The 15,245-nt window shown below is 44.3% G+C and overlaps 1 protein-coding gene across 1 annotated transcript in view; it reads right to left on the bottom strand.

Annotated features, from left to right (window-relative positions):
* Positions 1–15,245, bottom strand: part of GNPTAB (N-acetylglucosamine-1-phosphate transferase subunits alpha and beta) — a 94,443-nt gene that overhangs the window by 24,937 nt on the left and 54,261 nt on the right. The window contains exons 19-21 of the mRNA XM_013004058.2: positions 11,860–12,027; positions 10,473–10,563; positions 8,721–8,789 (exon numbers count right to left, since the gene is read on the bottom strand). Of these exons, the coding sequence (XP_012859512.2) occupies positions 8,721–8,789; positions 10,473–10,563; positions 11,860–12,027 (328 nt within the window). The remainder of the gene's footprint in view (positions 1–8,720; positions 8,790–10,472; positions 10,564–11,859; positions 12,028–15,245) is intronic.

Here is a 15,245-nt window from a genome sequence, read left to right as displayed (position 1 = left end):
GGTTACATTACCCTTGGTCACGCCCTACCAGGCCTCCTAAGTGCGTTTGGTTTGGTGGAATATGTTTCCACATATGCACCTGGTTTCAAATATCAAAGTCTTTGAAAGTGTAGTTTCAGACCCTACCCTCTCCTACAGGGCCACTATGCGTCAGAATCGACTCCATAGCAGGGAGCCTGGTTTGGGTTTGAGTTTATGCATCAACCTCTATCAGATCACTGAAGGGAGGGGAAAGGAGGGATAGGACCCATTTAAGATCTCCTGTGGGTGGGGATTGGGAAGCCACATTTTAAAATAAATTCTCATAACACCCACTAACCCCACTGAAGTGTGGAACCAGTATTTGTCAAGGACTCAGTCTGATATTAAGGAGTCTTAGTGGCACCGTTTAAGCATGGGGCTGCTAATCGCAAGGTTGGCAATTCAAATTCACAAGGCACTCCTCAGGAGAAAGATGAGTGTGTCTGCTCCTGGAAAGATTTACAGGCTCCTTACCCACGGATAAAGTGCAGCAAGTAGTGGGATAAGTGAGGGTACACTGAAGGGAATGCAATGCATGAGTTGAATCAAAATGAGTATGGATTGTTGACTGTAAAATTCTGCAAGAAAGCCAAACAATGAACAAAGGAAATGAATGGCTCCATGATCATCAACACTGGGTATCCTGATCATTTGACTTCTCTAGAATCTGTCGGTATTCGGGTTTCAAAATTGACGCCTCACCTAACAATATGAAAACATGAATGGGATGACTCTATTAGATGGAGTTTCTGGGATAAACAGTCGGGCAGAGTCATTCCCAGGGCTGTGATGCAGCTTCCGCGGCGCGCGCGTGCAGCCAGCGGGCTCGGGAGGCCGGCGGGGCTGTGGTCGGCACAGCCCTGCAGGAGTCGGGGAGGGTGGGATGGACGTCAAGGTCAGGCGGCGAGGGCGTCCTCACCTGGGCGGAAGCGAGCGACGGGCCTGGACTCCTGGAGGAGAAGCGGCAGCGAAGGGAGGGGAAGGGATGACATTCTAGGGAAGTTAAGCACGGTTTCCCAGACGACCATGAAGAAATCACCTGGCACGTTGAAAGAAGACGGCTTGTAAGGAAAACGAAGAGCATGAAACAGCAAGTGAGCCAAGAAAGCGAAAGCGCAAAACAGCACACGCAGTCTGTTAAGTCAGAATAAATGCTACTTGGCGTGGAGGCTCAAAGACCAAGATCTGTGTGATTCAAGACAACCAGCAGCCAACACCCTCATGGGGAAAAAAACCAAACCTCTTTGTATGGTCCAGGAAGCAACAATAGGACTAAATAGTTCCTGGGTCTTGCAAGCAACCCATAAGACAGTGGATGTTCTGAAAGATGAACGCATTTAGGAAGGACTTCGAAGCTAAATAATATTGTGTAAAAACAAAAAACAAAACAAAAACTCACTGCCACCAAGTGATTGCCAACACATGGCAACCCTACAGGACAGGGTAGAACTGTCCCTGAGTTCCTGAGGCTGTAACTCTTCACAGGGTTAGAAAGCCTCGTTTTCTGCCGAGGTGGTAGTGGTTTGGAAGTGTTCACCTTGTGTCCAGTCCAACTAGAACCACCCCACCACCAGGGCTCTTTATAGGTCATCGTAAGATTACCTAAACTCTACTATGCATTTCTGGTTCTGCTTGCTTATCATAGAATATTTTCTGAAGACATAGTTTATGCCAAAAATGAAATTCACGTACAATGTAACCATTCGAAATCAGTGGTGGTGGTGGTTAGTCCATTCTGACTCATGGAAAACCCAGGTGTCAAAAGATTGTCTTGCCTGTAGTTGCTCACAGAAGTGGATCAAGCCACAGGCCCTTTGTTCCTCAGTAACACAGTGCGTTCAAAACACCAACACCAGATTTTAGGTTAGCAGTGGAGCACAAACTGTTATGTGCCACCCACTCAGGAACCTTAAACTTGGGATTTTATTTCCTTGAATCCCCTTTTCGGGGCCACCAAATCATCTAGGTCTGCGGCTCAAACCACCAGCCATTCCAGGGGATGAACGTGGAAACCCTGTAGAGCAGCGTTTCTCAACCTGTGGGTGTCGAACCCTTTGGGGATCGAAGGACCCTTTCACAGGGGTCGTCCGATTTATCACAGTAGCAAAATGACAGGGATGAAGTAGCAATGAAAACAATGTTATGGTTGGGGGTCACCACCACATGAGGAACGGTATGAAAGGGTCCCGGCATGAGGAAGGTTGAGACCACTGCTATAGAGGCTCACTAGAGTTGGAATGAACTTGGTAGCAGTGTCTTTGCTTTTTTAGCTCTTAAAAATATATTTCATTAGTTCCCGCCTTTGTTTTCTACCTCAAGACCTAATGGTGCAGTGGGGCACATATTGGGTCAGCAGTTTGAGACCACCAGGCGTTCCATGGGGAAAAGGTGAGGCTTTCTACTTCCGCAAAGAGGTATAGTCTCAGGAAATGTACAGGGGCAGTGCTAGTCTGTCCAAAAGGGCCGCTATGAGTCAGAATTGACTCAATGGCAGTGTTTAGGATTGTTTGCTATCGACTCTATTTTTTTTTTCTTTCTATAATGGTTTTACCAAAGATTTGATGAACAAAAGTTTGGAATTTTTACTTGGGTCACACTTTCAGATGCCTACTTCAAATAATAGGTCCAAGGCAAGTCTAACGGGCACTACTGTTCTGCATCGAATTCCCTTCCTTGTGATGCTCAGCATTTCACTGGGTGAAGGACATGTGACAGACTCCAGACCTCTTTTTGCAATATTCATTGTTCTATCAATGTAGAGATTGTTTTACTATAGTGATCCTTACTGGAAAAACTCATCTTTTTTTCTTTTTTTTTGGGCTGCTCACGATAAAGTTTTCCTAACATTGGTGTCCATCACCTTGCCATTTGACTGCTGGGAAGAGACCACCATAACCTGGACAGAGCTGCAGATTTAATCACGTGCTCTAACAGATCCTTCAGTTATACCTCAGTGCCATTCTTAAATGGTAATGTTGCTAACCCATGTAGAACATTGCCTATTTACTCCAATGATTTAGGGTCACCATAAAATACTTCCTAATTTTAGTATCCTGTAATGTAGAATGGAGCCCTGGTGGCGTAGTGGTTATTTATGTGTTGGGCTGCTAGCCACAAGGTCCAGCAGTGGCGAAACCACCAGCTGCTCCGAGGGAGGAAGACACTTTCTACTCCTGTCAAGTTAGTCTCGGAAGGCCAGAGGGCCAGTTCTAACCTGTCCTGTAGGGCCGCTGCATCAGCATCGCCTCCATGGCAGAGTAGAAGTAGTAGTGGTGAGATAGAGTCTTGTCAACAGTACTTGAAGCCTAACGAGTACATTCCTGGTTTCTTTATTCATCTTTTCAAAGAACCCAGGCTCTAGAGATGAATTACTGCTGAAGGGTCTTTAGGTATGAGTAAGATAGGCAAAAACCAGTCAAGCAGTTCTGTATTCCAGGGTGTAAAAGCACGAAAAAGCACAGCACAATTGGGAAAGTACGCTGGGGCTGACACTGCAGTCAGGAGGGAAGGCTGGCAGGGAAGGAACATCATCTCCCATATACATCCAGTCTTTGGTCAGCGAAATTAGTGTTGTTTGTCCAACCAGTCTACTTCTTTCCCCCTTTCTGGTAAAACTCAGAACCCAGCCTAAACCAATCATAGTAACTCAGGTGTTCTAGGTGGGGGCCCAAGAAAGGGTTCCCTTCCTCCCGCTCTGGAGGATTCCAGCCAGAAGTTGCCACCACCCCATCAAGTGGTGAAAGAAAAGCTGACCTTCAGAGAAGCAGGTGGAAGGCTTTGAACAAGCCTTCCAGGGCACCTGCCTCCTGCAGCTTCCCCCACCCCCTCTCTTCCTTAGATAGGTTAAGATTTGTCCTTCACATCCAAGTACATCTTAGTGGCTAAGAATGAATTCTGGAGAGACTTGAATCAAAAAGCTGGTTCTGCTACTGGCTATTTTGATACCCGGTGGGGAGCCGAGATTCTTGACCTAGCCAGGCTCTAGTTCCCTCCTTCCTGGGTATAAATGAGGTTGTGGTGAGGATGCGATGAAATTAGAAACACAAAGCTTTTAGCACACAGAATGCCAACAAGACTAAGACTGAGCTGTTATTAGAGTTGAGAAGGAGAAGCAACTAGGCTGAGGAGTCTTTAGCCCCTGTTAACACAGACATGAAGGCTGAGCTTTTCTGGTTTCCCTTTAACTTGTGAAGCGGCATGCCTATCACCATCCCAGAAAGATAATACGCTACAACAGCGAAACCAGTGAGAGCTCAAACTGGAAGAGACGTGCTTGTTTTTCTAGGGCTGGGGAGGTTCCTGCCACTGGCAGGGTACAGTCTTCCGGCTTTCCTGTAGCTCGTTTTAGAGGGAAATATTTGCACGTTCCTCTTCTGACAGGTTTCTGCTTTACACAGGTTCCACCTTTCCTAGGTTTACTGTATACATAGCAATGCTGTTACCGGCCTACATTAGTGGCTTGTGAGATGACTTGATATGCACAATACAGAGTAAAAGTGGATACCCAAATAAAGACATTGCATGCATTCCTTAAAATCTACATTTTAAATAAGTAAGAAACCAAACAGTCAATTCTGACACACAGTGACCCTGTAGGGCAGGGTCCCTGTAGAACTGGCCCCTGTGGGTTTCTGAAGCTGTTACCAACACTTCATGGGAGTAGAAAGCCTCATCTTTGTTCCATAGTGTGGTCAGCGGCCCCAGCATATAACCCACTGTGCCACCAGGGCTCCTAAAAAACTAGGCCAAGAAAAACATTTTTTTTGGTAATACAAAATGTCTCATTTTCTTAGGTGTTTGTGTGACCCAAATTATTAGGCTAGAAACGACCCTTTTAACAAACTTCTATCATTACCACCACCACCGACATATACCAGCCAAGACTATTTGCCACACACTACTTTTTACCTGCGACCCTTCCTTCACTCATCACAGTAAGCCGGGCAGGAAGACACCAGTATGACTTCCTACGTTTCTGAAGAAAAAGCTAAACAGGTCATTTCTGGGATGCAGAACTTGAAGCCCAACAGTCTGATTGGTGAGTGTGCTTTACACTCACATGTGCACTTGTGCATGTGGCAGGGTGGGGAGAGGAGGCAGTGCTGCCTCATGTGTGGGGGGTGGAAAAAGAGGGGCAATCGGGCTGCAAGTCCATGCCAGCCTTTAACTTCCTTGGGGGTCTTTGGTGAATCCCATCGTCTTTTTGGCTTTGGTTTCAACCTTGACAAAATGCAAGGCTTTCACTGTCCCCTTCATATGCAGCCTGTGAGCCTGGAGTTTGGAGTTAGGCCGCTCTCTAAGCTGCTTAGTTCTGTGTGGTGTAGAGTCCACAAAATGCCCAAGGAACTTACCCTGAGGACAGAAGAGATGTCACAGGATACTGAGAACTATATCTATCTTACATATTGCTCATCCTGTACCTTTCCTTTCTACCTGATAGACTATCTTGAGCCCTTTCCTCCCAGGAAAGGATACCACCACAGCAAGTGGTTATCAGTTACAAAGTTAAAACCAGATCTGGCCCATGAGACATGAACAAAAAGGGCAGTTGCAACCTGGTTGATGCCGAAACCAAAGACATGGATCAGGGAACAAGGTCACTGCTCATTCATGACCACTCCTCTGGGAATCTGTGAACTCGGACTCAAGCTCACTGTCATCAAGTGTACACTTATAAACCTGAAAACCCCTTTTTTACAGGGTTTGGTCTTGGCGACTCTAGGCCTGGCTTGCTCCTTGCTTGATCAACCAAAATAAAGCTCTTCCCTTTTGCTTTCATTCAGCCTCTTTCTCAGTCAGGCCGAGTGAGCCCTGGGTTGGGAACAGAGGCATGTCTGGGAGTCTGTTCAGCCACGCAGCTTTCCTATTTCTATATTAGACACAGGCTTTCTGTAGGATTTCATCTGAACTAGCAGTTGATGCTACTTTGAGGACAAAGGTGTGCCTGACTCAAGCCATGGTATTTTCCATGGCCTTACATGCATGTGAAAATTGGATATTGAATAAGGAAGACCAGAGAAGAATCGATGCATTTGAATTGTGCTGGTGAAGAATATTGAAAGTACCATGGACAGTCAAGAGGACAAACATGTGTCTTGGAAGAAGTTAGGCCAGACAGAGTGGTCCTTAGAGGCAAGGATGGCGAGACTGTGTCTTACAGACTCTGGACATGTTGTCAGGAGAGACCAGTCCCTGGAGAAGGATATCGTGCTTGGTAAATTGGAGACAGCAAAAGAGGAGCAAGGCCCTCAACGAGACGGACTGACGTAGTGGTTGGGCACAGGAACAACTGTGAGGATGGCGCAGGACCAGGCAGTGCTTCACTCTGTTGCACGCAGGGTCACTATGGTTCGGAACCCACTCCGTGACACCTAACAACAATGGTTCTGAAAATATAGAAGGCCATTGATTTCAGATCATCTATAATTCTGTTATCTGTCCCATGATCTATTCAGCTCTTGATTGGGTGTGGATTAGGTATATCAAAAGGAGCTCTATGATCAGTTACAGACGGAAAGGTTGGCTGTTCAAACCCCTGAGCTGCTCCACAGGAGACAGATGTGGTGCCCTGATTTTGTAAAGATTTACAGCCCTGGAAGCCCTATTGGGCAGTTCTCATCTGTTACAGATGGAAAGGTTGGCTGTTCAAACCCCTGAGCTGCTCCACAGGAGACAGATGTGGTGCTCTGCTTCTGTAAAGATTTACAGCCCTGGAAGCCCTATTGGGCAGTTCTCGTCTGTCCTAGAGGGCTGCTATGAGTCAGACCAAGTGATAGCAACAGGGTTTTTTGTTTGTTCAGTTAACCACAGAAACAGCCACACCCAAATCTTCGCTCCCCTACAACCTTTCTAGAATAAGTTCCTCACTTGTAAAGGAGACACAGATCGCCCCTGCATTTTGACACATAATAATTCTCTTTAAAACTTATTTTCTCCTTGTAAAGTCACATTCTTCAGCATATTCTATTCTGGTTGTCTGCTTATGCTTCTTCCCATCTAGTTCCCATAATGTTCAGTACAGACAAATAAAACCCGACATGGACTTGCACAGAACCGTACTGGGCAGGCACACAAGGGACTGCCGGCTCTGGATAAAAACATACTCACTCTTCCAGGAGTTAAAAATCAAAGCATCAGACAAGAACACAACTTTTCAGAAGATTTCGGTTTTTGAAATACACAACTTTCACATCACACAGTATTTACATTTCAAGTTCTTTTTTTACAAAATAGGTACGCCATCTTGAAAGAATACTGTTGAGATCATGATCTAAAACACTTGTCAGAAAGCTCAAAAAGAACTCATGGAATCCGGTCTCCATAGATCCACTGTATAATGACATGAACAAAATATGGCTGAAGGTCATGCCATACCCATATGTATAAATACTAATTTTCCATTCCTGGCATCAGCAAACTATGGGCTTTGGTTAGCCTGTTTAGGTATAGCCGTGGGCTAGCCATGGTTTATGTGTGTTTTTTTAAAGGAGTTATTTAAAATAAAAGCATAATATGCAAAAGTGATGTACGTGGCCTGCAGAGCCTAAATATTCACTATCTAGCCTCTTACAGGGCATGTCTGCTGACCCCTGCTTTGTGTGACAGGAGCCTTGACGGTGCAGTGGTTAAGCGCCTGGTTGCAAACCAAGAAGCAGGTGGTTTGACCCCACAAGCCACTCTGTGGAGAAAGACATGGCAGTTTGCTCCCGTCACGATTCCAGCCTTGGAAACCTTCCCCAGGCAATTCTACTCTGTCCCACAGGGATCCTAAGAGATGGGAGTCCATTCACTCATGAAGGCAATGGCTCTTTATAATAACAACTGAGAGAGCGGGGAGGTATGCCCTGATGAGGGCTAAACAAGCCACCGTCGTCTTGTACCTGCACCATCACCAGACTCATTTCTAAAAGGAGGCACTTCTGTTTGAATATATACATTTACAGAATATAATTACACCTGGAAAGTAGCATTGCTACTGAACTCTAGCCCTTTGTCCTTAGGCCTCCACATGGTCACAGTATTCCCAGGGGCTACAGTAAACAAGAAGCATTTCTAATGTGAAGTCATTGCGTTTTCAGTACCTGGAAACCAATTTACAGTCTTACACATTAATCAAAATCATTATCATCATCTATAATTTCGATGTTGCCTATAAAAGGTGCTAGTGGTGCATTATTTACATAACATCTACAAAAACACGTTGAGACATTCCACTCCATCTTCTCAGAAGCAAGATTAACTAGTTAACCTCATAACTACTTATTTTGCAAATGGGGAATAAGAAGCAGGAGGAGGAGGAGAAGAAAAAATAACGGCAAAAGCGCAGCAGATGCCTTTGAGGTGCCAACGCTGGGGCCTCTTCGCAAAGGCTCCCAAGCAGACCGGGTTTCTCATATCAACGTTGGCTGCCAGCGGCTGCTTTGGAGATGGAGCAACTGCTTTTTGCAAAAAGGACGACAGGTCCAGGAGCAAATGCTTTTTAAAAAGTAGAACCGGATCAGAGTTGCTCAACACAGGGTGCCGTCTGAACAATTCCTGGTCGGTGGGCTAGCTCCAACACAAGGATGGGACTGGACATTCGTCCTTCTTCAGGCTGCGCTGGGGAAGCACCCCACCACCAAGTCATCTTTGTGGCTCCGTGTTTTTAGATGCTCGGAAAACGCTGAGGTAGATGGTATTCAGATGAATATGCTCTATACCCTGATTCGATCCGGACTAGCTTCCTTGAGTATTCTCCTTGGAAATATCTTCCGCTTAAGTGCAATTAACTAAACAAGGAGACAGGAAGTAAAATTTAATTTTCCATGAATTAAGAAGGCATATTGAAAAATAGAGTATATTCAATTTCTCTGTGAGGGCCATAGGGGACAATTATTTCCACAAGCTTATAGAGTTTAAAAAAAATTCAGGTAAGACTTCATTGTTCCTCGCCCAAAACAAAACCCATCACTGAGTTTGTCTGGTCATTAGGCTTAGCGTAAAACATGCAAGACACACACAAAAGAACCAAAATTAGTTTGTTCCAAGCTTCCTTTCTTAAGGAACAACTTACTGGTAAGACATAACTTTGGGCTTGAAAATGACTAATTATGCAACACAGGATTTTCAAAAACATTAGCAGCAATCATTTGAAAAGACAGGTAACATCTTATATACGTTAAAATGGTTTGGAGGGTGAGCTGGGACTCTGGGCGGAGAACCAGGCGAAGTTGGCTGGACCAGAGTGATGGCTAAGGGTGATGGGTGTGGGAAGAGTAAGGCATTGCATTTGAGTAGGTCAAGAACATGGTGCTGGCGAGGAGAAGAAATAGAATCTTCCTTTCTTTTCTCCTCTTACTGGCTCCTGGTTCCCTGTTCTGTGCTGAAAGGGATCAAAGATTGGCCCTGCCCCCACTGTCACCACTAGCCAGGACCCCTTTCCTTGCCCACGCAGGCAGGTTCCTCACGGACCCCTAGTCTAAAAGATGGAACAGAGATTTCCCCCACCCCTAAGAGTTTTACCTGCAAGTAGCAAGGGCAAAACTGATGACAAAAGCAATCTGTATTTCCTGGGAAGTAGATGAAGGCTAAGTGGCAGTCCTGCTTGCCTGCCCAATCTACTTCTGGACTTTCTTCCCGCGTGCAGCAGAAAGTTCAACTTCTGTTTCTTCGACAGCTCACAGCGCCTCCTCCTTGGTTTAAGTTGCATGATCCCTGAGTCACAGCTAGGAAAGCCCTGCTCAACTGCTTTCTTGAACAGAGGCCCAGAATAGGCTCGCTTTTCCTGAATAAGTGAAGTCAGCCCAGACTCTTGTTCCTGTCCTTCAATCCATTTTTCTTCAGAGCGTTTCATACCTGCAGTCACTGAAAGTTCTCTTAGCTCTGTCTGTTTACTTCACAAATCTTCCTCCTACCAAGTCACGCCCCCACCCTGCTTCTGGCTCCAGAGCTCCAGAAGGGTGCACCAGAGTTGAGTTTTCCCCAGAGGAGAGGCGAGGAAGGAGGGAGGGAATCAAGAGGAGGAGCCTGGCCAGCAAGTCTTTGGAAGGTCCGTGGGAAGCTACCCAATGTCCAAAGAATAGTGTGAGGTCTGCAGAGAGCACAGGGTGGTCACTTTGGGAAGGAAAATGGAAGACCCATAAAAAATTCTGGAATCAGATGAGGGATCTAAGCAGGTTCTTGGTGAACAATCCTTAGAGCACTCTAGCTTTACCTGAGGCCTTTGGGTTTTTATCTCCTGAGGTCTAGATTAAATGCATACTACTATTAGATTTTGAAGACAAATGAGGTGAATAAAGGCTGTTGTGACTTCTACCTGAATATTATGACACAATATTGAAATATAAGGTATAAGCCAATGGGGAAAATGAAGAATTTCTGGTTGTGAATTCATAGCAGTTTAAAAAATAGTCAGATGCCAGCGTATCAAGGGAAATGCTGTTTAATGCCCACATATAATATGGAAAACTCACCTGTTCGGCAAAAAAAGAGAAGACTGTAAATATAATCACAGTTGCCAGTAAACAATGAGTCCAGAACTTCAATTTATCCCGATACGCCCTCCTGTTCGGAGAGAAGAAAACAAGAACGTACCTCTGTGTGGTTTCACTGTCATTAGTGAGCCATTCATGCACTCAAAGAAAAGGACTCACTGCCATGGAGTGAGCACTGACTCCGAGTGACCTGTACGGCAAGGCAGAACTGCCCCTTTGGGTCTCGGGGGCGTCAATCTTTTTGGGAGTAGACAGCCTCATTTTTCTCCTGAGGTGTGTCTGGTAGCCCACTACACTGGACACACTGGTTGAATGGACTGTGATAAGAGAATGTAAGAGCCCCCCAATAAAGTATTTAATAATAAAGATTTTGGCAGATAAGTTCATTGAAACTCATCTGTCGTCCCCGCTGCCCAGCCTCCAGGGAGATAAGAGCTGGTGATCTGCACCTATCAAGATTACAGCCTTACTATTGGTGACAGTGGAAGGCCAAATGTATGTGCAGTGTCCACATGTGGTTAAACCTCTGGTGACCCTTCTGATCATAGTTGAGGGAGGCGAATAGCCTTGTTATCTGACAAAGCGTATTCATGGTAAAGTCAATCTTGACAGATGTAGTTAGGTTAGAATGTGATCTTATCATTTGAGCTCCCCTTTGGGCCATTTAAAAGGGTTTCAGTTAAAAAAAAAGAAGGGGAAATATATATGGGTAGCCTCTAGTGAATTCCCTCTCCCCCTAGACCAGGGTGGAGGATGGCCTTGCTATCAGGAAGAGTGTAGTGGAAAGTGGATTCTTGCAGGTGCAGTTAGGTTAAAATCAGCACCACATCATTTGATCTCCCTTATAATCTATTTTAAATTTGCTCATAGTTTTAAAATATTTTATGCTTTATTTTATACTGAGGTTTTTATCTATTTTACTTTGTTTTTTTAACTAAAAAAAAATTACAGCCTTAGAAACCCTATGGCAGGTCTACCCTTGAAGGAGCTCTAGCAGCTCATTGGTTAAGTGCTCTGCTACTACCTGAAAGGTCTGAAGTTCAAACCAATCAGCCAGCCCCTCTCAGGGGAAAGATGTGGCAGCTGGTTTCTGTGGACACTGCCTGGGGCAGCACTACGCTGTCCTGTGGCCTGCTATTGAGTCAGAATTGACTTGATGGCAATGGAGCAAGTGACAAGATTTCCTGTTAAGTGGTTTCTTCAACCCCTTAAAATGCTAATGAGCACCTTTCATATTAATTGAAATAAAAAATATGCTAAAAATATATTTGCAAAGAAGTTCATGCCCAAATCATAACACACTAAAGGTATTTCACCACTTTAAAATAGAAATATATGTGTAATTATATGAAATATGACCACTTACCATTCTTGCAGCTCATGAATATGAAGGAAGCGGTTACGGTAATCCCTGGGCAACTCAAACTGGGAAGGAATGGGGAACATGGATTCATAGAAGTCCTTGAGAACAGCCTTCACTGTCTGGGCATCTTTGTGACTGTGGTCTATGTTGTCATTCAGACAGACAAATTTCCTGAAGTGACAGAGACCACGGATTACTGATGATCATATCACCTAGCAGAACAAGGAATGGACTCCCAATATACTTTATACCCCCCGTTGGTGCTTTTACTGATACAACTCTTTGGAGGAGCAATGTCCGTAAAACTGTTCTTTAGCTGTTTGTCACCTGTAAACCAACAGAACCAGGGCAGATCATTTAAGGCACCTTCTAGCTAGATGAGTAAAATTAATTGAATGATTTTTATTTAGTGTGACTCTAAGTGTTCAATCAATGTAACTAATTGACTGAAACATTTTGTTAGCAGCTGGGGGGAAAATTGTTAAGCCTTTAAACCCACTTTCTATGAAAAAATAGCTATATTACAAAGAGTTGTCTTTTGGGGATTTGAATTTCCACCGTTTTGTTGGTACAGATTCTGGTAGTTTGATGATTTCAACTTAATATACCAACAATCAGGTGTAGGATGGTAGAGTTCTGACAAAAGTGATTATAGCTTTTGCTTTCCTACTTGTTTCAAGTTCCTTCAAGGTAAAGATCATAAAATCAAAGACCCTTTAAAACAGCAGGTAGGTATAATACCACTTTTGAAGTAGTCATGCCAAAATTTAATAAAAGAAAAAAAAATGTAATAAAGCATTTAGCCCCAACTACTAACAAGAAATAAAGCAAACATAGAAACATGTATGCAACTGGTATACAATGAGAGAAACCCAAAGTATAGGAAAGGCACAGAACATATAATTAGATTTCTTCACATCCACACAAAATGCTTATATAGGTGGGGGGGGGCAAGGCGGGTGGATGGAGGGCGGAGAAGAGCTAGGGAAACCTATGGACTGAATTATAATGAATGAATTTCATCAGATACCGTTTCAACAAAATTAAATGCAGAATAAATAATTGCTTATAAAAGTTAATTCAGGAAATGTGTACACTAGTTGAGCATATTAAAGAATTATTAATTTTTAGAGGCATTAGTGGTATTGTAGCTAAAAGTCTAGGAGTTCTTATCATTTATACAGGTTTGAGAGAAGACAGTTATGTATGTGTACTTATTTACCTTTGCTACAAATACATCCAGGAATGTGGTGGTACAGAGAGGCAAGGTTATGAAAACTTCTTAGCCATAACTAAACACCTTGGAAAAATGAGTCACTGGGGATGGATCAGGAGCATAGTCTCTCTCAGGTGGTACGGAGGTCAGCTGATATAACATAGTTCACAAAGACAATGTTCTATATCCTACTCTGGTAATAACTAGGATCTTAAAAGCTCATGAGCAGCCATCTAAGATGCAAATATTGGTCTCTTCCCATCTGGAAGAAAGAAAAGTGATTAAAATGGAAAGACACGTGGAAATAGTCTAGTGGGCTGACGGCACGTGCAAATACTAGTTTCCACAACCTTGAGACCAGAAGAATTAGATAGTGCCTGGCTACCGTTAATTTGAGAAGGATCGCATTAGAATAGTGGGTCTCAAACCTTCCTAATGCCATGACTATTTAATACAGTTCCTCATGTTGTGATGACCGCCCCCCCAACCATAAAATTGTTTGCATTGCTACTTCATAACTGCAATTTTGCTACTGTTATGTATTGGGTGGCCCCTGTGATTTCATTGCTTGAGCAAATTAATACTTCTTCTGGTACTTGGTATGCAGCTATTGATCTGGCTAATGCCTTCTTCTCAATACCAGTCTCGAAGGACCACCAGAAGCAGTTTGCCTTCCGCTGGCAGGGGCAACAATATACTTTTACAACTCTCCCCCAGGGGTATATCAACTCTTCTGCCCTGTGCCATAATTTAGTCCAAAGGGACCCTGATCACCTGTCTATTGCACAAAATGTCACACTGGTCCATTGTATTGATGACATCATGCTGATTGGACCCACGAAGGAGGATGTGTCAAAGACTCTAGATTCATTGGTACAATATCTGCATACAAGAGGTTGGGAAATTAACCCAACGAAGATTCAGGCACCCTCCACCTCAGTAAAATTTCTAGGGGTCCAGTGGTATGAGGCATGTCGAGATATTCCTTCTAAAGTGAAGGATAAGCTATTGCATTAGGTGCCTCCAACGACTAAAAAAGAGGCTCAACGCCTAGTGGCCTCAACATATCACACTTGGGTGTTCTATTTTGACCTATTTATCAAGTGACATGAGAAGCCTCCAATTTTGAGTGGGGCCCAGAACAAGAAAAGGCTCTGCAACAGGTTCAGGCTGCCGTGCAAGCTGCTTTGCCACTGGGACCATATGATCCAGCTGACCCGATGATGCTAGAAGTGTCAGTTGTAGATAAAGATGCAGTGTGGAGCCTTTGGCAGACCCCTATTGGTGAATCACAACGTAGACCATTGGGATTTTGGATTAAAGTCTTACCATCCCCTGCAGACAACTACTCCCCCTTTGAAAAATAGCTGTTGGCCTGTTATTGGGCCTTGGTGGAGACTGAACGCCTCACCATGGGTCACCAAGTCACCATGAGGCCTGAACTACCTATCATGAAGTGGGTATTGTCTGACCCACAGAATCATAAAGTTGGACATGCGCAGCAACACTCCATTGTTAAATGGAAGTGGTATACATGAGATCGGGCCAAAGCAAAACCTGAAGGGACAAGTAAGCTGCATGAAGAAGTGCTCCACTGAAGGTAGGACATGAGCCTTGAATCGCTCCTCGATGAAAAACAAGCATATAATGTAAAGAGTACTTGAAGGCAACTGGGAAAAATTGTAACAAACTGCGTACTGTTGTTTTTGTTAGGTGCCATCAAATCAATTCCAACTCATAGTGACCCCATGAGACAAAACAGAACTGCTCCACAGGGCTTTCCAGACTAGTCTACATTTCCGCAAGATGAGATCACTCCTGGGAGCTGCTGGTGGGTTCAAATGGTCAAGCTTTTCATTAGTTCGAACTATCAGCCTTTCTGTTAACAGCCAAGTCTGGTGGTTCCTCAAAAGAGAAAACATAGAACTAATATATGACCACTGGGCTCTTCTTTGATTGTATATTGTTGCTGCTGCTGTTCTTCAAAGGTACTGCAGAGTCCATCGGTTCTGACTCACACCAGCCTGTGTACACAAGAATGAAACCCCGCCCAGGCCTGCGCCAGCCTCACAACTGTCCCTATGCCTGAGCCCACTGCTGCCACCACTGTGCCAATGTATCTTGTCAAGGGTCTTCCTCTTTTTTGTTGCCCTTCTACTTTAACAAGCATGGT

The sequence above is a fragment of the Echinops telfairi genome, unplaced genomic scaffold, assembly GCF_000313985.2.
Source record: "Echinops telfairi isolate 266 unplaced genomic scaffold, ASM31398v2 ScPeMD7_2;HRSCAF=8, whole genome shotgun sequence".
Classification (NCBI taxonomy): domain Eukaryota; kingdom Metazoa; phylum Chordata; class Mammalia; order Afrosoricida; family Tenrecidae; genus Echinops; species Echinops telfairi.
This window is presented reverse-complemented; position numbering and strand designations above follow the sequence as displayed.